The following is a 23,632-nucleotide window of genomic DNA, read 5'->3' as shown; positions in this document are numbered from 1 at the left end:
TCGACGACGATTGGTTCGCCATCTACAGTCAGCGGATACATACACCCTGATAGCTATTCGATTTCGAGTCGGTGCCACTCACTTCGTGCAACTTTGTATTCTGCTCGTAAGGAAAAGTTCTTCGAGTCACTGAGAAGCAAAAAAATGTCTTGTACAGTCGTACGGTCGTCTTTGCTACGTGGTTCTACGGTAGAAATAATACTTTTCTTCCTCTAATTGATTAAAAACGTATTCATTTGCTATTTCTTGACTGCGAATAGATTATCATAGCTGTTATGTAAACGATTCGATACCATCCTGTATGTCAGCCTCTGTCGTACGAGTTACATAGAGCTAGATTGTGTCGAACGATTGTGTCTTTTCGTAACTAAAACTCCAATTGTTTCTTTTTATTTTCGTTTTGTAATTTCTCTTCAATTTTTAACGCATACCAAAGATAGAAATAAAACAGAAACAAAATGTACGTATATCGAACTTGATAGTATTTTCACAACAGATTAGGCATTACGCGGCTGCAGCGACTGCGCCGTCTTCTGCTTCTACTGCTCCTGAAAGTCAAGTTTTGGGCAACAAAGTCACTGTTGCTGCTCTTGACAATAACTCACCAATTGCCCAAGTATCCATCGTCTTCAGGTATTTGAAATTTATATGAAAAGAACTTGTTTTGATTTTTTCCTTTGTACACAAGTGTTTTATCCGTAGAGCTGGGTCACGAAATGAAACATACGATACACAAGGTGTGGCACATCATTTGAGGATAGCAGCAGGATTAGGTACATCCGAAGCTAGTTGTTTTGCCATAACAAGGAACATTCAACAGCTTGGTGGAAATTTAATGGCAACTGTAGACCGCGAAAGTACTGCATACACACTACAGATTACTAGAAACAATTTGTAAATACTTTTTTATTATGTTATCTTATATGTATGGAACTATGTATCTTCATTATAAACCAGTCTTTTGGTGTCAATAGATCAGATGCTCTAAAATTTTTGGAGTGTGTTGCTACAAAGCAAGTATTTAAACCATGGGAGGTATCAGATGAGCAGCCCAGATTAAAATACGAATTGCTCTCCTTGCCAGATGAGACTAAAGTTATTGAATTATTACATAAAGCAGCATATCGTACCGGCCTTGGATACTCCTTGTATACTCCAAAGCGTCAACTAGGTAAAATTGGCACAGAAACTGTAAGTATGCATTTTATACACTTACTCATAAGGCAAACTGTTAGCATTGTTTGTACAATGTTTTCCTTCGGTTTACAGTTACAGCACTTTGTCAATACATGGTGCACTGCACCTAGATGTGCAGTTGTAGGAACTGGGGTTTCATTGTCAGAACTTTCCGCATTTGCGGCAAATTTGGAACTTGGATCAGGAGATCCTACGAATGAGGCGTCACGATATTATGGAGGAGAGATTCGTAAAGAAAGAAGCTCCGATCTAACTAATGTAGCGGTTGCCGTCGAAGGTGTAACCGCGAAAAATGAACAGGACGCTCTAGCATGTGCAGTACTGCAAAGAGCAACTGGTGCCGAACCACGTGTTAAATGGGGTGGCAGTGCGAGTCCATTACAAAAGCAACTTTCGAGCGCTGCAGGCACGGAGCCGTTTGCTGTGTCAACGTTTAACGCTAGTTATTCCGATTCAGGACTTTTCGGTGTTGTTTTATGTTCGACACCCAACGCAGCGGGATCTGTGAGTAAATACGACTGAAATTCTGATGCGTATTTTACTCGTGTATTTTAATCACGAATTTAATTTCATTTTAGTTAACACAAGCAGCTTTCAAATGGTTGAAATCTATGAAATTATCCGATGCTGATGTTGCTCGCGGTAAAGCTATATTGAAGGCTGAAGTTTTAAACGCAGCGGACAATGTAAATGCTTCGTTAGAGAATTTACAGTATGAAGTCTTGACAAAGGGTAAAGGCTCTACACCCGAGTCGTTGGTTGCGGCTGTTGACAATGTTTCTGCATCTAGCGTCAAATCTGTATGTATACCAATGACGCGACATACATATCGATTATACTGGATTTACTCTTTCTTTCAAATTTATTTGTTTCAACAATATGTTATGTTTTCTAGATTGCCGATAAACTTTCTGGTGGAAGGTTAACCATGGCTTCCATTGGCGACTTGAAAACTGTACCGTATCTTGATCAATTGAAATAGATGTAAAACGTATTCCGTTAAAGCGGCGAGTAGCACGAAGTCGATATACGGTCTCTTTTGCATCGTTGAGAAGATCGAAGCCGTAGTTCGTGCAAGTTACCCATACAAATTCCTGCAACACGTTTCGATAACGCGTGTGCTTCATCGCAGTGAACGTAACATTCTGTAGATACGAATAGAAATAAAAACAGCCTTTATTCCCAATTTCGTTTCCTGTACATTATAGCGAGTTTGCATTAAGAATGCGTTTCTAAATTTGATATTTACAGATAAAGTGTTCCAAAAATGTTTAAAGGTCTTGTCAATCAATATTAAAGAAAAATAGTCATGTATACTGGGTCAGTGATTCTTACCGTCTAAAGAAAAAATCATCAGTTTCAATGTTAATCAATACACTTGCTCAAAAGATAAGGGGTTTTGTATGGTGGGCTCTATTTCTGAGGCTCAAGTTTGTTCCATATTAGTAAAGCTTAATTTCCTCTATCGCGTAAAACTTATTACGATTCTTTTGTAACAGTTTCGATGATTTGCCGTTAATAGTCCTTTTTAATATTGGCCTCAAATTTTCCATATCCTTAAAGAGCCGTAGCTGAAAAAAAGACAGTTATTACAGAAGGAAAAACTACAGTTAAAAATCTATTACGACAAGGTTTCACGATTTTCCAGAGATACTTACGTGATCGTCTAAAACACTACTAAGTTTGTTAAGAAGCATCAACACTTCTGGATCTCGCGACAATACGTAATGCTGATAGTGAGATTCTAACAAAAGGCTAGACCACTCGTATAATTGTTTATCCGTAGGCTGTTGCGCGATATAGTTGAAAAAATCTTCTTGATTGTCTAATTTTTGTGCCAAGTATTGCAAAAGTCTTAGTATTTCATCGAAATTTAAACCACTTTTCAAATACGACGATAAAGAAACATCGGAATAAGTGAGACTAAAGATTTTATCGAGAAATTCGTTTCTCGAATAAAACTTTTTGGTAGCGAAATGATTGTTGACTGTACCGTTTTGCAATGGTAAAAATGTACTATCGGAACTCCGCAGTGAGAAGATCAAAAGATCGATCAATAACTTTTCAGGCAAGTCCTTAAAAGTATTTAAACACCACACGATTCCTTCGACATCTTTTGTTTCTATCAACTGTGGAATCAATATTTCTTGTATTGCGGCATCGCTTAACCCTTCGTTAACGTAAGAGGATATTTGTTTTGAAAGTTTTACAGGAGCTGATTCAACCGATTGTTTAACGAAAGTTGAATCATTCTTTTCCCATTGAGCTACCGTTGATTCCTGTATTACGACGATTTCGTCGTCTTCCTCGGCATCATCGCCGGCTTTAAAACGTAAAGATGAACCAAGTAAAGTAGCTATCCTTTGAGGAGCCAGATGGTAAGGTGCAATTGCTAAATGTCTATTTGCAGCAAGCAGTAATTTGTCCTCAATTTTCCATAATTTTGCATCTCTTGTATAAAGTTTCAGTTTTTGTGTGTCTTGTACCAATTTGAATTGCACATTGTAGATCATTAATACAGCACCTTCTTCTGAAGCATCAGCCCCATAAACTGCTATAGTGGCTTCATTTAAAGGAGTCATAACTACTGGATGCTTGGTATCAATATTAGAAATAATACCGATCAATGTATTTAAATTAGATTCATTATTTGTTTCTGTCAAAGAATGACTATACAGTCTACCATGTGACCCTAACAAATGAAATAGCATAAAACATGTATCATATTTGAAAGAAAATAATAAATTTGAAACGGAATTAAATGACTTACATAATGTTAACAGACATGCTTTGTTTTTGGTTTGGAGTACCGTATGACCAACCAACTCCTCTGATTTCCTCTTCAAGTCTATCCTCCTTGCACGGTCCACATCCTTGGCATAAGTTTTGTCATTAAGTTTAACCACCATGCAATTATACATTCCGTTGGTTTCAGTTAAGAGACACAAATTAATTTTGTTGCCGGTGCGAATCAAATGACAATCGAAAATTCTTTCATTCACACCTAATATCCCATCCTTGGACCAAGACTTTCTGTTTTGTACAGCCCATTCTAACAAAGCAGTAGCACCATCTTTGCGAACTAACACAGGAGGACAAGTTTCAAGAGTAAGAATAGTGTGCAAGGGAGATTGAAACTTGTAACCCTTAATGTTATTTAAATCTGTTTCTTTCTCGGACCAAAGACGTATTTTCTTTTCGTTAAATATCGCTGCATATCGGTGAGTCGTTTCATCGTAAATAACTTGTGTTGTTAATCGATCTTTACTCGTCCAACTGCTCAATTGCTTTGGATCCTGTAGCTGTGAACACAATCGTATAATTCATACACAATTTAAATGCGAACTTTCTATTAAAAACAAATGCTATTAACGCAATATCGATGTTTACCTTATATCGAATGACAATATTCCTTCCTAACGTTACAATTGCACAGCCACTTTCCGAATCTCTTTCGACACCAAGCAAATTTTGTTGATCGATAAGCGGACAGAGCGTATAGTACGAATAAAGTTTTGCCATTTTAAACGCATTAAATCATTTATTTATAGCGCACGTGTTATTGTTTGCAGGGCCTGAACTAGAGTAGCTGGTACCCCGATGCAACTTCCAAATTAGATATTTCTAATTCGTAACCCTTTTCTAGCTTGTGTTACAAATTAAAGATAATAATACTATGTTCCCGATGTGGTACATTATTTGCTTCTATGTAAAGTTGAGCCTGACTAATCTATCGGAGTGAACAGAATCAATTTCATTGACAACCATAACCCGTATTTTCAATTCTAACATTCTCTTCATTGATGACGTTTAAATGTATTGCTTAAACGATCTTCAGCTCTAAAGCTGTACTATCATTTCCACGTTGAAGCTATATCTAAGGTAAAAAGATTTTTATATTAAAATTTAATTGAATAAATCATTGAGGGTATTCAGACAGGCACCGCTCATTGAGCAGCTCTGTGAGCGGGTGAGCAGTTCCAGTAGCGCCATCGGTGGGAAAACGTCCAAGTTTGTAGTAAAAATAGTTCCCCATATTTTTATGAGATAGCGCCACAAACATCCTTTAATAAATTATTCTTCATTTCTCATAAATACATAATTAATACGATTCCTGGCCTTATAACACTACGATATATTAGTTGATATGTCAAATTTATTATTTATATGAATAGTTATTCAATTTAGCGATAATCATCGACTCTTTAATCAGTGGCGTCATCTAGGGGCAATAGTAGGAACTTTTTAAACTTCAAACTTGGGCGTTTTCCCACCGATGGCGCCACTAACTGTTTGTTTGTTTATTAAATTAAAGTCCGTACATTCGGAGTAGTACTTTGCACTACTATGTGATGCCCTCTTTTCACATTTTCTTTTTTAAACGTTTTACATTAATGCTTCTTAGTCTCTATTCTTACTGGCTATCCTTCTTATAACTAACTGTAATAAAGAAAGACATAACAATGAACTTTTTAATTTGTAAGTCGAGGTTGTCATACTCTTTATTCTACTATGTTAATAAACTTTATATATGAATATAGGTAACTCGTCTAGTATATATATATAATAGATGCGATATAATAATATATATATTTAGAATCTTCTATATAAATATATATATATATATTTTTTATTGTATAACAGACAAAAGAAAATAGAATCTTTTTAGAAGATATATACTTCTTCCTAACAATCCTCAGTCTTCATATTGTTTTCATTTTATTGTTTATAAAGTTTTAAGGCCGAAATTGCAAAATCAGCCCTTGGAGTCGCATCCGCCAAAGTGTAACGAATATATTAAAACCAGAATTATTAGAAAATATTGCTTCTTTGCTTCAATATCCTAGGAAAAAAATTATGCTAGCCTAATCGCCCTGTCCTCGTCTCTCCTGCAATTATTGTATCGCCCTCTCTGTCCTTGTCCCGCAGTTTCCTACTTTTTCCGCAATTGTCGCTGAAGTTAGCTCGAAGTTTGGCTTTGGCTCCTGCGCACCCTTAACGTACTCATTGCTTTTTTTTTTTAATTTTGATAGGAACTTTCCTAGGAAAGCTTGGACTTTTGAGTTTCGTTTTCTCCTTTTATTTTAATGTATAACTATCACATTTTTTGTATTGCTTGGCAGTTTCTTGTTTCTTTGTGCCACTAACTGAGGGGTTGTAGGGATACTACATAAAAGAATTACGAACATGAACTAACACCGAACTTTAACAACAAAACAATTTATTTAAAGAAGAACAATAAAACAAGATTAACAATTTGAATGCAAGGAGCTGGTTGGAAACACGTTTGAACTGTATGAGGGTTGATAAAGGAATGTTAAAAATAATTGCAACTAACGGAAAAATGAATTACGCGATAAAAGAAAAACGTAATTAAAATCCGCTACGTTCAAACGCAATAGCCAATCACAAACAATTATTAAAGTGAAGTATGAAACATATGTGAAGTGTCATACATATGTGAAGAACTATACATGTGAAAATCGATAAATTTGTGTAACCTCAGAGGATTGATAATTATTGCTAAATTGAATAACTATTCATAGAAATGATAAATTTGACATATCAACTAACATATCGCACTGTTATAAAGCAAAGAATTGTATTAATTATGCCTTTATGAAAAATTAAGAATAATTTATTAAAAGATATCGGTGGCGTTAAAAAAAAAAGTTCGTTAGGAAACTAACAATAAATTAAGATACTTTTATTTTATTTTATTGTATTCATATTGTATTTTTGTTAAATATTTATATTTACAATATTATAATAGTAACAGAAGTCCAAAAGTCTGAAATATATGTATAAGAACACACAGAAGTATGAAATAAAAAGACTGAGACAAGGGAATAAAACAAAGTTAAGTCGAATGATAACAAATTCTTAGCCTATTTACAAATATTAAAATAGATTGGTGCGTCAAGCTGGGAAAGCCTAGTACAAAATAGTCTGATAATCTACAATAAGTATATATATCCAAACGGTGCTCACAAATATAGATCATAAGTTTAATATACATAGCTCTAGAATAAGGAAAGTATAAGTAGGTTTAGTTACAAATAATGTGTAATTCCTAACATAGAATATTTTGAAACTAGTTATAAGGAAACGCTTGTATTGTGATTATCGATGTAAGACAGTGCAATGTAGAGGATACCTACGCACCAAAAAAAAAAAAATGTAGGTGGCGCCATCGTACGTAAACGGTGAAAACTATTTCTACTACAAACTTGGGCGTTTTCCCACCGATGGCGCCACTACGTACTAATTGGCGCCAAATTCGAAAGTACAAAGTGCGCATATATCAACAAGAGAGAAGATCGTTTCTATATTAAATAATAACTGCTCATTCATTAGTTCAATAATTATTGTGCTCTCTCTTTAGATCAAATACTTCACAAATAACTATATTGGAAAGCACTGAAATCAATGTTTGAGAAGTTTAATGAATGATACTTGTGTATATTATGTTAGTTTCTGTCGAAGTTAAATGAGATTGTTGCAACACGGAATTTTTTATTTAGAGAGGAAGATGCAAAGTGGAAGCACAGTATTTTCCATCCATGGTGTGGCAATATGGCACCATTGTCCGAGGAAAGAAGGCCGGGAAGGGATAGAGCTATATACCGTTGGGGTGGCTTGATTGGAATTCAAGTTTATCCGCAGCGTTCGAGGTGAGTTTCAGAGAGAAATAGTGCTATAGTTAAACTGTTATAAAAAGAAGTGCCGACAAAGTGTATAAAAGAGTGACGTTGCAATAAGTTCTACTAAAGTACTCGCGTTACCGAATAATTTCAGATAAATAAAACAGAACATGTTGTCGTTGATCGGTGTCTCTATTCTTTGTTTGTTTACGGGTAAGTGAACGTGAACGTCTTTTACGGTATCCTGTGGTATTTTAAGGAGCATTATATTTTATTTTACAACAATATCATTTTAACTTTTGATACTGGACGCGCTGGTTCGTCGACTGCATAGCATCACGCAGTCCATTGTGTCTTTTCGTCGATCCGATTGGAATACCAATCGAACAGACAGCAAAAGTACGGATGAGAAACAGAGGAGCGTGGAAACGCGAGTGTTAAGGACTTCCGACCCCTTCATCTCCATACGATGAAAAATACAGCGAAAAAGATGATTGCTAATCCGCTTTAATCGTTGTGTCGGTTCTTTCTTTAGGTCTAGGTTGTACTCATCTTCTAGAAGTGGAAAGGGACGAGGATCGATGCGACACGATCATGAAAGAAATTGCATCCGAAGACAGAGCAACCGTAACGGATGACACACCGGCCAGGTTGCATTCGACTTGGTTATCGGAAGAGTAAGTACATATTCGCGGTTTTTCAATTGTGGAATCGACGTTCTTGACGGGGATTCATTCGAAATTGCTTCTACAGATGCGAAATACGCGCGGGACCCGAATACATCGTAAGGAAATACAGTTTCTTCGCGAACGGCACGTTCCTTTTGCTACGATTCTATTACGCTGAAGAGTCATGCAGCATCGCAACGTACACCGTCGTGGCTCGTGGATCTATCGAAATCACGTCGGCGTCGGTCACGGTACCTGGTGCCACCGAAGCCGACGTTCGGCTGGACTCGATTCGCTTGGTACCGTTTAACAGACAGGTAGAGATCGATCATCGTTTACATTGTACCGTTTTCGTGACGCACACCTTCTGACTCGTCGCATTGCCAGGTCGTTCACAAATTTGAACGCAGACTAAACGCGAGTTGCGGTGGGATCGAAACTAAATGGCGTATGTTCACGGCGCAACTGATCTACGAACGACGGGAGATCGATGGATCGTCGAATGCTAGTTTTCAGGATCACGGTTTGAACTCGAATTCCTTTCAAAGTCGCTTGCCACGGCCCAGGAACAGAGGTTCGTTGGAGTGTCTGGAATACCTCGGCATCGAATTCACCGAGCTCGGATTGCTTCGAGTCGAGAAAAGACGCTTCGATTCAGTCGACGCGGACGGGACGCGAACGAAAGTCGAATTATTGCTAGGCGAGGTGGGTCGAAACGGACGTTCCGTGAAACAGGGTGTAGGAGCACGAAGACCTAATCGGTTCCAATCAGCAGCTTTGCTGCGCGCTGATACGGTAAGGGCGCAAAGTTAGAGGAAGTGGTCCATGAACGGGCTACCGCTTTCATTTTGGTACCTACTGATGTGCCTATTCACTCAGAATGGATACGTTTGGTATTGGTTACTTCGAAAAACTGCCCTGAAGGTGATACGAGGATTCAAAAAGTTGTTTTCCTTGCATGACCCGGAATAAATGTGAAAATGACGGCTTTGCAAGAGGTGGGTCCAAATGTGGGCTAATTGTATACAAAAAGTAACTCATGACGTTACAAGTATAAAAATACAACTGTTTGAAAACTTGATTATCTACTGCCCTGGAATTTTATAAAAAAAACGAGAAACATTTTCTCCATTGTTTACTTATAGAACAAAAATAAACAAATTGACTAAAACAGTTGACCTGTCCAAAGCGCAGGTTATCTACATCCAGAGATGGGTTAAGAAAGTGTGTCATTAATTTATTATCGCGTTATTCACATTTTTATTCATAAATTTATTCATATTCATATTCACAAATCCGCGTGATGTTAATTTATTCATATTCATATTTATGAATATGAATACCCCCATCTCTGTTTACATCGAGACGAGGTAAGAGCCATTTACTCAACAACTAAGGAAGTATCGAAGTTAAATATAACTTGAGTTGCGTAAAAGTAGGTTTTCTGATTAACCCTTTGCGGACGAGTGTCGGCAAGTAGCCGCTCGATTTAGTTCACAGTTGCATGTACGTCTGTCGTTCCGAACGAAAAGATACGATAAAGTGTCGAGAAGAAGAGAGTCGAGGTATTACTATGCTACTTGTTCGTCTATGCCGGCCTTACACGTAGGCGATTGTTTCGAACGACATCACGCAATGAACGAACATAAAACGGCTGTATAAGCAAAACCAAATTTGTTTTGTTGCTTGTTTCCTATTTGTTTGTTTATAATTTTGTTGGATTTTATGAAAAAGTTTTTCCACTTCATGGAAAAGTTTATTAAAGAAAGCTTTAGTTTTTATAACGCAAACGTTAAACCAGTATATTTTCTTTACCGCGTGCTCCAATACCTCCCGTCCACAGCAACGCAAAGGGTTAAACAATTCCTACCAAAGCACGTGTGCGAAGGTCCAAGCTCGTTTGCCAAAAACCAGAGAAAAAGCAAGTAAGGACCGAACGGAAAGAGACGTCGGAATTGACCACTCTTCCCCTAATCCTTGCTGATTTTTTAACTTCCCGATTTATAGGGAAGTTATTGTATTTGCCCCTAAACTGAAAAATCGATTTTTTAGCAGATCTCCATGTTTCAAGGTCATTGGAGTAATTTTAGCCTATTTTTAACAAATTGTTCGCGCGCACGCGCCTGTGTGTATGTGTGTGCGCGTATGTTAGTACGTATATAAACAAATTTTTCGTTAGCGTTTTCTAAAAAATTAATAGCGAGATCAAAATGATCGATGATGCAATCGATGTGTATCAATCTAACTTAGAGCTGATTAGATTTAGTTCTAATTCGGTCGAGTAGTTTTTTAGTTTTTTTAAGAAAACTTAACTCAATAACACAATCTAGATCGGAGAATATAAATTTATGAGTGAATAACTAAATGGAAATAATATATATACATATAATACTATTATTACATTTGTATGCATATGTATAACACATGTACATACAGTATGTTCCAAAAGAATGGAAACAGTCAAATATTTCCAAAATGAAACATTTGCGAGAAAAATGGTTTAGAGAAATGTTTTAGGGTTTCAAAAATTCTATTGAATGGTCGTGTCCGTTTGACCTTCAAAGGACCGGTTAAAGTCACGTCAAGGTCAACATGATTTTTTTAATGGAACACCTCATCTTTTATCATGCACTGCGAAAGCTGGCTATGAGACCTTTTCAAAACACTAGTTTCAAACATTTTTTTTATACGCGATAGATGGCGCTGTAATCGGAAATCGGGAAGTTCCTTGTGTGGCCCGTAAAGGGTCGCACGCAAAATAAACATGAATAGCTATACGAATTAAGTGAGCAAGAACAACCCTACTCGCGAGCTCGCGAAGCAAGCGAGCAACAATAACCAGCTAGTTTGGTGCAATTCTCGCGACTGTGCGCAACCCCCTTCCCCCATTTTCAGCACGTAGCTCGTACTTAGACCGTAGCTCGTTTTCAGATCACTTCCTCTACCTCGAATACCAACGAGGACTCGCGCAGTGATGGGCAAAACCCTAGGCTTCAAATAAATCTGAAGTTTGCCGATGTGTTTCTCTCGTTTCTTTCTTTGGAAAATATTCAACAGAAGAAACGAGACAAATATATCGGCAAACTTCAGATTTATTCGAAGCCTAGGGTTTTACCCATCACTGGACTCACGCCTAACCGTGCCATTCCCTTGAAATTGTAGACTTTCGGATGCCTGACCTGTGGAAGCGTGCTGCGCGGTTCGGAGTACAATCCACCTCTGTTTCATCAAGCGCCATCGCTTCCGGCGGTGATCGACGGCATCTGGCTGAGCATCAGATGCGAAAGCGTCGACGAGGGTTTCTGGTCCAGGAGATTCTTTCGCATTTATTCAGGCGGTAACCGGTGGTCCGCGCGTTGGACTTACTACACCGACTCCGCGTGCTCGATTCCTCTGCATACGGTCATCGTAGCTGGCACTTACGTTCAACGGGCGGTCAGACGGAAACGAGACGACGACCATTCGAGTATCACGATCGATCGCGAAGGCGCTCGACTCTGGAGGACTCGGAGACCTCTAATTCCAGAATCGAGTGGACCTTCGATTACATCGCGTGGCACTTGGCGAGAGAAACCGGATGTGGTTCGAACGGAGTCCGTTTCTTTTCGAAAAGACACCGCGCTGCTCTCTGGAACGACCGAATTGGAGTTACGAGTCATCGAGAGTAGGTCAGTTCCTGTCGACAAGACGGTGTGGACACGTTGCTCGACGGCTGCGAAAAGAACGGCAACGGGAAGCTCGTGGTCGAAAAATTGCGTACCTCGAACCGTCGAGGCTCCAGCGGTTCTGACGTTCAAGGCGAGGATAGGTTTGGATTGGAACGAAGAGTATATTCTGCTGCTAGCTCCGTGGAAAGACGAACTCTGGGAGGCGCCTCTTCGTCGATGCTCTGGGACAATTTCGCAACGTTACTTTCGAGCAAACAGTGATCTACCCGAATCTCTCCAAGGACGACAATTTCAGACTGAAACGCATAATCAGTTACTTAAACGACAGGGTCGATATTGGTTTCCCTCTTCGACCACCTCTTGCCTTTCAACGAGTAGTTCGTTGGTCTATCTTGCGATAGTACATTTGCTACCGAAGTTGCACCATGCTTAACCGATTACGCGAAGTAGTATATATCGAAGGGAGTGTTTTCGTTGTGGTTTGATAACAGTTATTATAATTTTAAATAACGCCATCTAGTAGTTCAGCCCAACGACAGCTAGAAATTCGATGAAATGTTATCGCTAGACTGCGGATCTTTATGCATTTGTAGGAAATTTAAATGTGCAAGAAAGTATGAAATGCAAATAATATGCAAGAATATAAAAAAGATTGAAAGTAAAGTTCATGTTATGATATTTGCAGAATAAAATTTGCAGACTTCGCGCACACGCAAGAGTTGGAGAGATTGAAAATCTAACTAACTAAACTAACTGATCGCGAACCGCCACCTGCTGTACCATAGTTAATGATTTTCTGCGGACAGGACATTTTTTCTCTCAGAAAACCCCTTCATTGCTTCGTGACGCACTAAGACCCAATTGTAACGGAACATTTGTTTGTTACTACAGTAAAATCTCATACGCACAAATTTTTATACGATAAATGTACAGAAACTATCCCCACTGACCGAAATGGAGAACGGAGTTGCGAGTCCAACATGGACTTACGAACAAACAAAACAATTGAACAAATGATTAATAATTATTTGGCAGAGGAGACACTCGTACACGCATGCCTTAAAACTAACCAAACCAAACTAAGATACCCACAAGCAATACCAAGCTAAGCTAATACTAAGAGAAACTACAAACAGGAGGGACGCGAGATGTGGACGCGCGATCGCGGACGCGTGATCCCGAGATCTATATCGATCGAAGGATCAACGACGAATGATCTATCACCCCTCGTATACACTACGGTGCATAGCTATAGCACTGCTACAATTTTCGTGCGTTTTGTAGATTTAATTAATAATTTCTAACTTTTAATAGTATCGTGTGAAAGAGACTAAAAATATATTATAGCAATGATAAAAGGGCGAACATAACATTTATTTAAGACAACTAATAATAAGACTATAGATATTTCATAGGTGCACAACTATAGCGCCAATGGAATTATAACATAATAACAATATTACATTATACTGTAATGGTTAAATTATAATTTCAACGAATAATAGGAAATGATTTAATAGTGAGTAGGACCTCCTTTCTTCTCGATTAATTCAAAAATGCGATTTGCCATACTCTCAACTAGTTTTTTTCAAAATTACATCGTTAATTTCATTCCAGGATTTTAGTACAGCTTCTTTTAATTGCGAAATGCTCAAAAATTGTTGGCTGTGTGCATAAATACGCCGTACCATCATACCCCATAAATGTTCCATCGGATTTTGATCCAGGAAGGATGCTGGCCAGTTTAATAAATTTATATTAAGTGTTTGAAACCATCTTAGTGTTGCTCGACTTTTGTGTATTGGGGCATTATCTTGTCGATATGTCCAAGTAATGTGGTTCTTCGAATGAATAAACGGCAACAAATTGTTCTCCAATATTTCAATGTATTCTAAACTATTTATTCTGGATGAAGGAAACGCTAATTGCAGCTTGCCACTCGAGCAAAACGCAGCCCATACCATTAACGTTCCCACTTCAAAATTGCGTTTAAAGAAATATTTTGGGACTTTTCGTAGGTCTCTCCAGTAACAATTGAACCCATCTGGGCCATCGAGATTAAACTTTTTCAGAAAATATTACCTATATATATTTATATAAATATATATAGGTAAATATTTAAATATTAAATATATATAGGTAATATTTAAATATTACCTAAGTATTACCTAACAAAGAACGTTAAGTAGAAGAAAATAATGTCCCCTCTTATTTTGTCAATTAACATTAAACTTACATGATCCCAGTTTTTATTCATGTTTTCGCGGGCATATTCCGTTCTTGCTATTTTGTGACGTTTAGAAAGAACGGGTGCTGAAATTAGTTTTTGTCTGGCAATGTTTGGATTTCTTCTAAAGACACGTTGAATGATCCAACGTGACACTTCGAGTCTACATTCCGCTGCAATTTCCCGACAGCTTTTCAAACTATTGCTCCCAATTTTAATAACCTGCCTCTCAGCACGCGGGGACAATTTCTTTTTAGGCCCTCCTTTCTTATTTTGGCCATATTTCGACGGATTACGTACAAAATTTGATATTACTTTAGGGGATCGCTCAAGTTTACATGCAATTTCCCTAATCCCTAGTTCTAACTTGTTATAAGCTAAAATTTCACCTTGCTCTTTCTCAGTAAAATATTTACGTAAAATATTGCGTGGCATTGTATTAATTAATAAATAAAATTCTGAATTAGATGAAAATTTTGTGACAAACACGCTTAAAGTGTGATGAAAATGAAGGTGGTGCTATAGTTTTGCACCGATTTTATAATGTTTTTCGACTTTATCTCGATATATGCTTAGACTACTTCAGTATATTTCCTCTGAAATTAATTATTTACATCGCTTCTTCATATTATCCAACTACTGTCTTTGAATTTTTCTTTTATATTTAAAAAATCTTAAAAATATCAGTGGTGCTATAGTTATGCACCGCAGTGTACCTATGTCGGTCAAGGGATCGCGGTTCGTTTGTGCCCCTCGAAGTAGAAAAGGGAAAGGGCGAACAACAACCGTGTGACATGACGTGACAGGTTGATTCGAAGGCTCGTTGGATCCATCCACAAATGAATTTATGAAACATTAATACCACAGCATAATCATATTCCTTATCATTGTTTAAATAATAAGTATTGTTAATAATTAATTTAACTACTGTCAGATATTAATATTTAGTTGGTGCAATCACGGTTCAGAATAAGCACTTATCGAACACAGTAATCGTGAGAAATTTTTCTATATCGTTGTATCTGTTAGCTGAAATAACTAAAAATTAATTTCTGACAATAGTCACATTAATTATTAACAATATTTGTTCAAGCAATGACCGAGAATATGACTTTGCTATAATATTACACCGCGCGGACAGCGGTAGATGCTTTTTCTAAGAATGTTCAAAATCATTACTAACCAATAAGTGACTAGTTTGTGATTTCAGTCACCGGCCAATTACGTTTCTTTTGAGTAGCTTCGTGTATAGACGACCTAATAGTTTCCGAAATATTGAACCACATAAGTTTTGTCCCGCTAGATCGCTGAAATATCATACTGTGCGTCTTCTACTTTATTTGCTGTGGTTCTCTATCGTCATCGCATTTCCCTTCCACTTTTTAAGCTGTGTAACGGGACATATTTATTCTGTTACTACCCACCCATTTCATCGCTTCACAGCATTTTTCACCATATAACGTGACATGAATTTCGGCTGTTCGAAAATAAAAAAATTTTTAATCTTAAAATAAATTCCTATTTAGGTTTAATTTTTGTTTGCAAAGAGATCTTTTGCATAAAGATCCGCAGTCTAGTTACCACCGACGAATGCTTCATTAGAGGTATTGCTCTTCAAACGAAGCGATTTAACGGTTCTCCGTGTACGTATGCGATCATCGCTGATTTTTGGGAATTTACATCCCCTCACCCTTGCATTGCTCGTGTTCATGAAAGTTCTACCTTATGTTTATATTCGTACGTACACGTTCACATCCTGCACTCGGTTAATCAATAAAGCATGACACATGGAATATGTGGAAATTGTTTCCATTTCCATCGTGGACGTCTGACACAATTTTTTCGCACAGGTTTTAGGGCGATTCGATCGAAACGCGCACAGGTGACTCTTATCGATTAAGAAGCGCGCGGATGTGCGGATGCGCTCTCAAATATACGATTTCGCGCATGACGCTTTCCGCCGTCTCTTTCCCTTCGGTCCTTGCTTGGCTTTTTCTCTGCGTTCCTGGTTTTTCGCTCGCCGTCGAAATTCCTCGGCGATATCCGTCTTTATATCAACTGGTGGTCGGTGCCGCACGAATCGATCCTCGTTTCGCGGTGGGACCATTCATCCGAAATATAGTTTTCACCTCGGTGAGCTCGTTTCGTCGTACGCGACCAGATCATCCGATAGTAGGACAAAGACCAAAGGACAGAGAGTGTGATCGAGCTGTGAGGTAGTTGACCCGTACCGAGGTTTCCGCGCGCAACAATCGTATCCCTCGACTTTTGAGATTGGGATTTGCGTAATCAGCACAGCTGCGTTTACCACTGCGATAATTGAGTTGCGAGGCTCATACATCCACACAGGTCGGTGCAACGCTTTTTTAACAAATATTTTCCATCTCCTCTGCATGGACGTTACTCCCAATTCGAGTGACCGTGCCTTGCCCGTGATTCTAAAGCTTTAGCTCCTGATATGGGGCAATCGCTGCCATAGAGGTGATCTAATCTCATCAGCTGACTCGGGAGATTGGGGATAGAGCACTCGATCTTGGTACATTTGGACTGGTGTATACGAAGGAATCGACTGGATCAATTTCTGGAGAGTCCTGTGGTATATTTCGAGCCATGACGAAGCTTTCCTAGCATCATCGACGCTATTTCGAGTTGGTATATCGATTCTTGCAGTTTTTAGTCGAGTAAACTAGAGTTTCGGATACGAGGGGATGGTGATATCCAACAGCCATCGGTTTACAAAATGGCTGACCTGCGTGAACAAGAGGATGACCTAACAAGAGGAAGGCCTGCACGAAACAGTGGGATTGTAAAGGAGCACGGCGCAAGAAACCACCAACGAGGAGTCTTCAACGAGATACATCGCTATAAAATAGCCTAATAGAATTGAACAGATGCGAGCTGTGATCTTCCAGCGTACACGGAAAAAATCGCATGTGCGCAGATTATGCATGCGGCAACAACGAATTTTCCATAATTTCGAGCGAATTCGATAGAATCGCGAATGCATTCTCGATCATTTCGTGACCATCGTCTCGTTCGATTATTTTTCATTCGATGTCTTCCCGCGAGACAGATCTTACGCGACGTTCTTTTCTTCGAATACACGGCTGAACGACTTGGTTCACGACTAGAAACAGTCGACGAGAAAAAAAAACAAGAAATTTGCAACGGTTAGCAAGTTGTCGCGGAGCGCTACCCGATAACAGAAGAGCCGTTAGAGATTCACTCCTCTCGCAGCGATCCAGGAGGAGGATCTCGAAATTTGTAAGAATCTCGGAAGGAACGTTCGGTGGTTTTCGTGAAACGGGCAAACGTGCGCGACGGATCGTGTTCGTGCATTCCAGCGTCGCGCTTTTAATAATAGATGAAAAACGTGGGCGTTTGGGCCGAAAAAAGAACGAAGACAAAGCGTCAAGGGTCGAGCGTCGGATGTATGCAAGACTTGGAGACTGGAGTGCGCGGAGTGCGAATCGCGGGGAAAGAATGCAGCTTAGCTCGTCGCTCGTTCATTGTTATACGCGATTCTAGAAATGTTTGCGAACGAATCGATAAGAATCGGAATTTGAATGCCATTGGGCTCGCCAGGTTTCTGCGTCGGCGTCGGCGTCGACGTCGACGTCGACGTCAGCATCGCTGTCAATTGGGCAATTAAGAGACAAACGGAGATTGAAAGGAAAGTGTACGCGACACGGAATAGAGGAACCTCGAGACGCGGGAGCAAAGTCAGTTGGAGAGACGCGGCGAGGGAGAAGAGAATTCATGAGAGAGGACCGTCTCGAGGGAAAGAAAGGTGTTCGGAGATCAGCTGAACGTCGAAAGTAACGAGCGCGAATAAGTACTCGTCGATGGAATCCCGGAGAACCGTGAAATGGGAGTGTCGAGAGTAATCGTGGACCAAGAATCATTCAGAAATGACGACGTTCGCGCAAAAGAGCCTCTTGGGTTTGACGATACTGACCACCGTTGCTTTGCTAGCTTTGCTGGCTTCGAAAAGATTCGGTCCCGAACCGCGAAAAAGAGATGGGATCTTGCTCGAGATGCTTAACAACGTTAGCACCGAGTTGGACAGACTCGACTCGGGTTACGACGGTATAACCACGCAGATGGATGTTGCGAAAGTTCGTTTGGCGCAGTTGATCACTTTGCATCGCGAGAATCTTCTGGTATGCGCGATACTCCGGGAGAGGCGAAACAAATCCATCTCGGGAAGAATATCGGAAACCGACGGGACGAGGTCGCGCGGTGGCTTCCAGTGAACCGCTCGATCCTCTTCAGCGTCCGAAGGATCCATCGGCCACGTCGGTTCCTCTTCCTTTCCTTCCCTTGTTGTCTCTTCGGGCATCGATTCTCCTCGCGTCGATTACTATTGAGTCGAGTATAAATTGCCCTACCGCGTGAATCCATGTATACATGTTTGCGAAATCCATGCATAATGGAGTTGGCAGCTTGGCGGAGGAAAATCACGCGTCGTTTCGTGCGGTCGCGTCAATTAGAAACGCTTGGCACGTTCTCGTGACGACGTGACGTTATCGCTCTTCCAGTGTTTGCAATTTTGCATTATTCGTGGGACCTGCCTCTTATCGCGGGGATCACTCCTCCTTTATTATTGCATTCTTTGAGTCGACACGGTCGAACATTTGGTCGAACGGTGCTGCTCCAGAGTAATATTTTGTTATATTAAAACGTGGGAGATGCCTGTGGAATAAAAGAAAAAAAAAGGGACGTTGACTTTTCTTGGTAGTAAGTATACGCGTAAATAAATGTTGTTGACCCTCGCAGAGGTCATTCATGAATCGATGCAAAATAATGTTCTACGGTTTTCCAATAATTCGGCTGTGTAAGGTATGCGAGACCTCACCAAGGTGTGATAAATATTCGCTAAGAGGGACCCAATTTTAATTACCAAGAAAAGTTAATGTCTTCCAACGTTTTATATATTTTGCAAATAATAAAGTAAAGTAACTTGTTTGATATTGTTTACACTAGCCTGTTGTATCATTTAAAATTCTATTAACGGTACTGGCTGTGTTAACTTATATTTTTCACGGACATAACGATTAGATATATTTAGGTATCGATGTTAATAGCAACGTAAGAAATGCACGGAAGCACGATAAGGAAATTGAAGTAGATTTATTTATGTATACGTTTCTAAGCGAAAGATGTATTCGCTTGAATTACCGAGAGAGATCAATATTTTCTAACATTTTATGTCTATTACGATAGATACTAAATAAAATAATTTACTTGATATAATTTACCATACGCTGTCGTATCATTTATAATTCTATTAACGCTACTGGCTGTGTTGATTTATATTTTTTACGGATATAATAATTAGATTTCGGCAGCGATGTTAATAGAGTTGTAAGAAATGCACAGAAGCACGATAAGGAAACTTTAGATAACAGATTCCCCTTTATCTCTTCAACTACCATCACTGCCTTAGTTCTGTAACGTGCCAACCGTGGCGCTGGGAATTCATTTATCAAAATATCTGCGCAGTAGAAAAAAAATGTCATTATCGTTAGGCCGCAAAGTAGCTTTAATACTAACCAAGAGTACTCTGTGGTTAGGCAATCGAGATACTACAACTTTCCCGCTTTCCCTTTCACTTTCTTCTCATTCCCAACGCATCGGTCTTACTGTTCTCTACTCTAACCGTCACTTGATACCATCAAGGTCGTCCATCGTTCAGCACCGACCAGAAGAATGTCAGGAAAGACAGGTACGCTTTATTGAACTGTACGTACAATCGATTCGTATCGTGTATACTGATCGACCAACTGATTTCCAGGTTGCTCTAGCTGCGGCGGCCCTGGTTACAGATCGCCCAAAGCGGCGATGACGGAAGGCCCACGCGAAAAGCTAATGTACGTCGTCTGCATTCATACGGATCCAAACAAATCGGATGTTTTGTCCACCGTCGATGTGGATCCTGCTAGTCCTACTTACTGCAAGGTACGATCGATAGATTACGCCTGTTGATACAATGATCTATCTTTCACTCGCGTTTCGTAGATCATTCACAAACTGCGCATGCCTCACGTCGGCGACGAGCTGCATCATTCCGGATGGAACATTTGCAGCAGCTGTTACGACAAACCGCGAAAGCGCGATACTTTGGTGCTTCCATGCCTGATGTCGGATCGTGTCTACTTTATTGACACGACCAACGAACGGACGCCATCCATCAAAAAGGTTCGTACGATCGATCGTACTTACCGACACCACGGTGGTGCCCCTACTTCGCGTGCTCGCCGTTCGCTGAAACGGTCGTGGCGCTCAAACCTGGTGTAAATGCGATATTGATGGTAAATAACTAAAAAAAGAAATGTCTATTTTCGCGAGAAGGTATTGTCGCCAGCAGAGGTGAATCAGTACGGAGTATCAACGTTGCACACCAGTCATTGCGCGCCAACCGGAGAGATTATGATTTCCACGTTGGGCAAGCTGAACGGCGACGGAGACGGCAATTTTCTTTGCATCGACTCTGAAACACTCGACGTGAAAGGCACGTGGGTAATGGGAGAGAAAAAGGCAGCCTTTGGATACGATTTTTGGTATCAACCGTACCACGACGTGCTCATCGCTACCGAATGGGGTGCACCTAGGGTTTTCAAAAAAGGCTACGAGCCAGGTGCCAGCTCCGATCCTGGTTCGTATTAGGTTCGCTGTTCAACGAATGGTTCAAACCTTTGCACTCGGATGTTCCCTCTAAATAAAATTATTTCTTCGAGCTTTTGTATCTCCATCTCCTTCGTTACGATGACCGATGATCGTGATATACGTAAAGGTCATTGATAACAGAGTTATCGAATTTAACGTCTCGAGATGTAATTTATCTGCATGTAAACGGATTTCGTTACCAATAGCATATACAACTATTATCGGCTACCGTTACTGCAAATGAGAAGATACGAAAACTTGAAAATTTCTTGTTTTCGTTTTTTTACTTCTCTCTTCTGTACTCTGTGCACTTAAAGTAGCCCTCTTTCCGTAGCGGTGTACGGCAGGAGTTTGAATTTCTACTCATGGAGCGAAAGAAAGTTGAAACAAACGATAAACCTGGGCGAAGATGGGATCGCGCCTCTCGAAGTAAGGTTCCTTCACGATCCAAAATCCAGCGAAGGACTCGTGGGATGCGCGGTCACGTCGAACGTGTATAGATTTTACAAAACACCAGAAGGAGGGTGGTGCTCTGAAAAGGTCATTCAAGTACCGCACAAGCAAGTCGAAGGCTGGATTGGTTCGCAGATGTCAGGTATAAGTCCTTGCTTGACTTCGGAAGCAAACTCGTACGACTATTATACAGGGTGAGTTTTATAACGTGACGTAAGGTATTTGTTGTACGACAAAATGTTTCAAACAAAAGTTGCATGGTATCTAGGGGACATACAGTGCTGTAATCTGTTTTTCATTACCTTACTTTTTTATTGAGATATTAGGGTCACCTTCAGTTTTTTAAATGGAATGTCTAATATTTTTTTTCGAATTCGGATAAATCATGAAATTTTGCGTAAAAAAGTATTGAAGTGCATGAAGTGGGACTTCAAATGAATAATTACTAAGATATCGTCAAATTAATAATCTTCTATTAAGAAATACGCTAGTCAACGTGATTCTTAGCACGACTTTATTCACGTCGGTAGGTCATGTCTGTAAACAAGTTCCCTGTTAAATATTAATAATCATCAACACGAAATGCGTATTCAGTATCTCAGTAAATGTTAAAGTCGTATTGAGAAAGGTGCTACATTTTTATTACGGTGTTCAGTAACAGTGAAACAACGATATGATAATTGTGGGTATGAAGAAAATTATGGTGCGTATGAAGAAAATGCTAAATACAAGAGGTAAGATCTTGTACCAAGCTAAGTATCCTGCTCGAAATCCGCCATCGCATTCTACCTCTTTAAGGCTTAGTCGAAGACTCAAAGAACATGGTAATTTTGTTCAAAGTTGTGAATAATGAAGGATGTCGTACTTCAACCTTAGCAACTATTGCCCATAAACTTCTTTTACATATATCTCAGTAATTTTTCATTTGAAGTCTCACTTCATGCACTTCAATACTTTTTTACGCAAAATTTCATGATTTATTCGAAATCGAAAAAAGATATTAGACATTCCATTTAAAAAACTGAAGGTAACCCTAATATCTCAATAAAAAAGTAAGGTAATAAAAAACAGATTACAGCACTGTATGTCCCCCTAGATACCATACAACTTTTGTTTGAAACATTTTGTCGTACAACAAATACCTTACGATTTATTTGAGGTCGTCACGTTATAAGATTCACCCTGTATACACACCTGAGCTTACACAAACTGATCAACTACCTTGATAACTGTTTCATTGGTATGCAGGAATGATAACCGACATATTGATCAGCCTTGACGATAAGTACTTGTATTTATCCAACTGGCTTCACGGAGACGTCAGACAATATGATATTTCCGATATCAAGAATCCAAAATTAACGGGCCAAATCTTCCTTGGCGGCTTGATTCTGAATGATTCAAAGGTTCGCGTGGTTAAGGATGAGGAATTGACTGCACAGCCGAGTCCTGTTTATGTCAAGGGACGTCGGCTCTATGGTTCTCCGCAGATGCTTCAACTGAGCCTTGATGGAACACGCTTATACGTGACCACTTCCATTTTTAAACCATGGGACAAACAATTTTACCCTGAACATGTCAAGTACAGTTCACTTTATTACTGTCTCATACCTTCGTAAAAGTCAAAGAATGTTGTCGGTTCTTGACCATATGAATATTTCTTCAGGAATGGTTCGACGATGGTCAAGCTGGACGTGGATGTACAAAATGGCGGTTTGAAACTTGACAATCAATTTTTGGTAGACTTTGGCGAAGATAAGAATGATATATTGCTTGCACATGAAATGCGGTAAACGTTTCTCCCAGTTCGGTTAATTAAATTTTCTATATTTACAATTGACACCCATAATTTTCCTTCTAGCTATCCTGGAGGTGATTGTACATCCGATATATGGTTACCCGAAGATTTGTAGATTCGTCTAAATCAATTTCCTCTGCATTCTTCGAGATATCACTGATTACGTGCCTGTTATCCGAGGCAGATACTCTTCTACTCAATATACGTAAAGATTGGCATATTTTGTACATAATATTACAATTAAAGACTATTTCTTCAGTCACTTGTCTACACAGTCTATACCTTGACCATATCATTCCTTAAAGTTT

The 23,632-nt window shown here is 39.3% G+C and overlaps 5 protein-coding genes across 10 annotated transcripts in view; 3 read left to right on the top strand and 2 right to left on the bottom strand.

Annotated features, from left to right (window-relative positions):
* LOC128892558 (ATP synthase subunit d, mitochondrial) overlaps nt 1–23,632 on the bottom strand; it is a 164,094-nt gene that overhangs the window by 10,849 nt on the left and 129,613 nt on the right. The gene's annotated exons all lie outside the window — the stretch shown is intronic.
* LOC128892550 (cytochrome b-c1 complex subunit 2, mitochondrial) lies at nt 28–2,383 on the top strand. Its single transcript, XM_054153079.1, has 7 exons — nt 28–189; nt 497–633; nt 703–894; nt 975–1,191; nt 1,270–1,701; nt 1,776–1,997; nt 2,093–2,383. Exons 1-7 carry the CDS (start codon nt 145–147, stop codon nt 2,177–2,179), a joined length of 1,332 nt encoding a protein of 443 aa, XP_054009054.1. The 5' UTR covers nt 28–144; the 3' UTR covers nt 2,180–2,383.
* LOC128892546 (nucleolar protein 11) lies at nt 2,201–4,908 on the bottom strand. 3 transcript variants are annotated; one of them, XR_008461094.1, is made up of 5 exons: nt 4,588–4,908; nt 3,968–4,499; nt 2,856–3,889; nt 2,533–2,768; nt 2,201–2,342 (listed from the first exon to the last, which is right to left on the bottom strand). XR_008461094.1 is itself a non-coding variant. In XM_054153072.1 (4 exons), the coding sequence occupies exons 1-4, from the start codon at nt 4,717–4,719 to the stop codon at nt 2,640–2,642; spliced, it is 1,827 nt and encodes a 608-aa protein (XP_054009047.1). In that variant the 5' UTR covers nt 4,720–4,908; the 3' UTR covers nt 2,356–2,639. The 3 variants fall into 3 exon arrangements, 1 of the variants encoding a protein (XP_054009047.1); XR_008461093.1 differs by lacking the exon at nt 2,201–2,342 and adding an exon at nt 2,356–2,392; XM_054153072.1 differs by lacking the exon at nt 2,201–2,342 and having other exon boundaries at nt 2,356–2,768.
* On the top strand, nt 4,945–17,565 carry LOC128892548 (protein APCDD1-like). Of its 4 annotated transcripts, none has more exons than XM_054153075.1 (6): nt 4,945–5,079; nt 7,722–7,871; nt 8,377–8,518; nt 8,595–8,826; nt 8,897–9,304; nt 11,672–17,565. In XM_054153075.1, exons 3-6 carry the CDS (start codon nt 8,436–8,438, stop codon nt 12,608–12,610), a joined length of 1,662 nt encoding a protein of 553 aa, XP_054009050.1. In that variant the 5' UTR covers nt 4,945–5,079; nt 7,722–7,871; nt 8,377–8,435; the 3' UTR covers nt 12,611–17,565. The 4 variants fall into 4 exon arrangements, with proteins under 4 accessions (XP_054009050.1, XP_054009051.1, XP_054009049.1 ...); XM_054153076.1 differs by lacking the exon at nt 4,945–5,079 and adding an exon at nt 6,620–7,180; XM_054153074.1 differs by lacking the exon at nt 4,945–5,079 and adding an exon at nt 6,620–7,180 and having other exon boundaries at nt 7,583–7,871.
* Nucleotides 17,708–23,586, top strand: LOC128892549 (methanethiol oxidase). Its single transcript, XM_054153078.1, has 8 exons — nt 17,708–20,132; nt 20,202–20,365; nt 20,426–20,605; nt 20,759–21,062; nt 21,408–21,668; nt 22,775–23,108; nt 23,193–23,315; nt 23,388–23,586. The coding sequence occupies exons 1-8, from the start codon at nt 20,117–20,119 to the stop codon at nt 23,437–23,439; spliced, it is 1,434 nt and encodes a 477-aa protein (XP_054009053.1). The 5' UTR covers nt 17,708–20,116; the 3' UTR covers nt 23,440–23,586.

Source organism: Hylaeus anthracinus, unplaced genomic scaffold (assembly GCF_026225885.1).
Source record: "Hylaeus anthracinus isolate JK02 unplaced genomic scaffold, UHH_iyHylAnth1.0_haploid 12002, whole genome shotgun sequence".
Lineage (NCBI taxonomy): Eukaryota > Metazoa > Arthropoda > Insecta > Hymenoptera > Colletidae > Hylaeus > Hylaeus anthracinus.
This window is presented reverse-complemented; position numbering and strand designations above follow the sequence as displayed.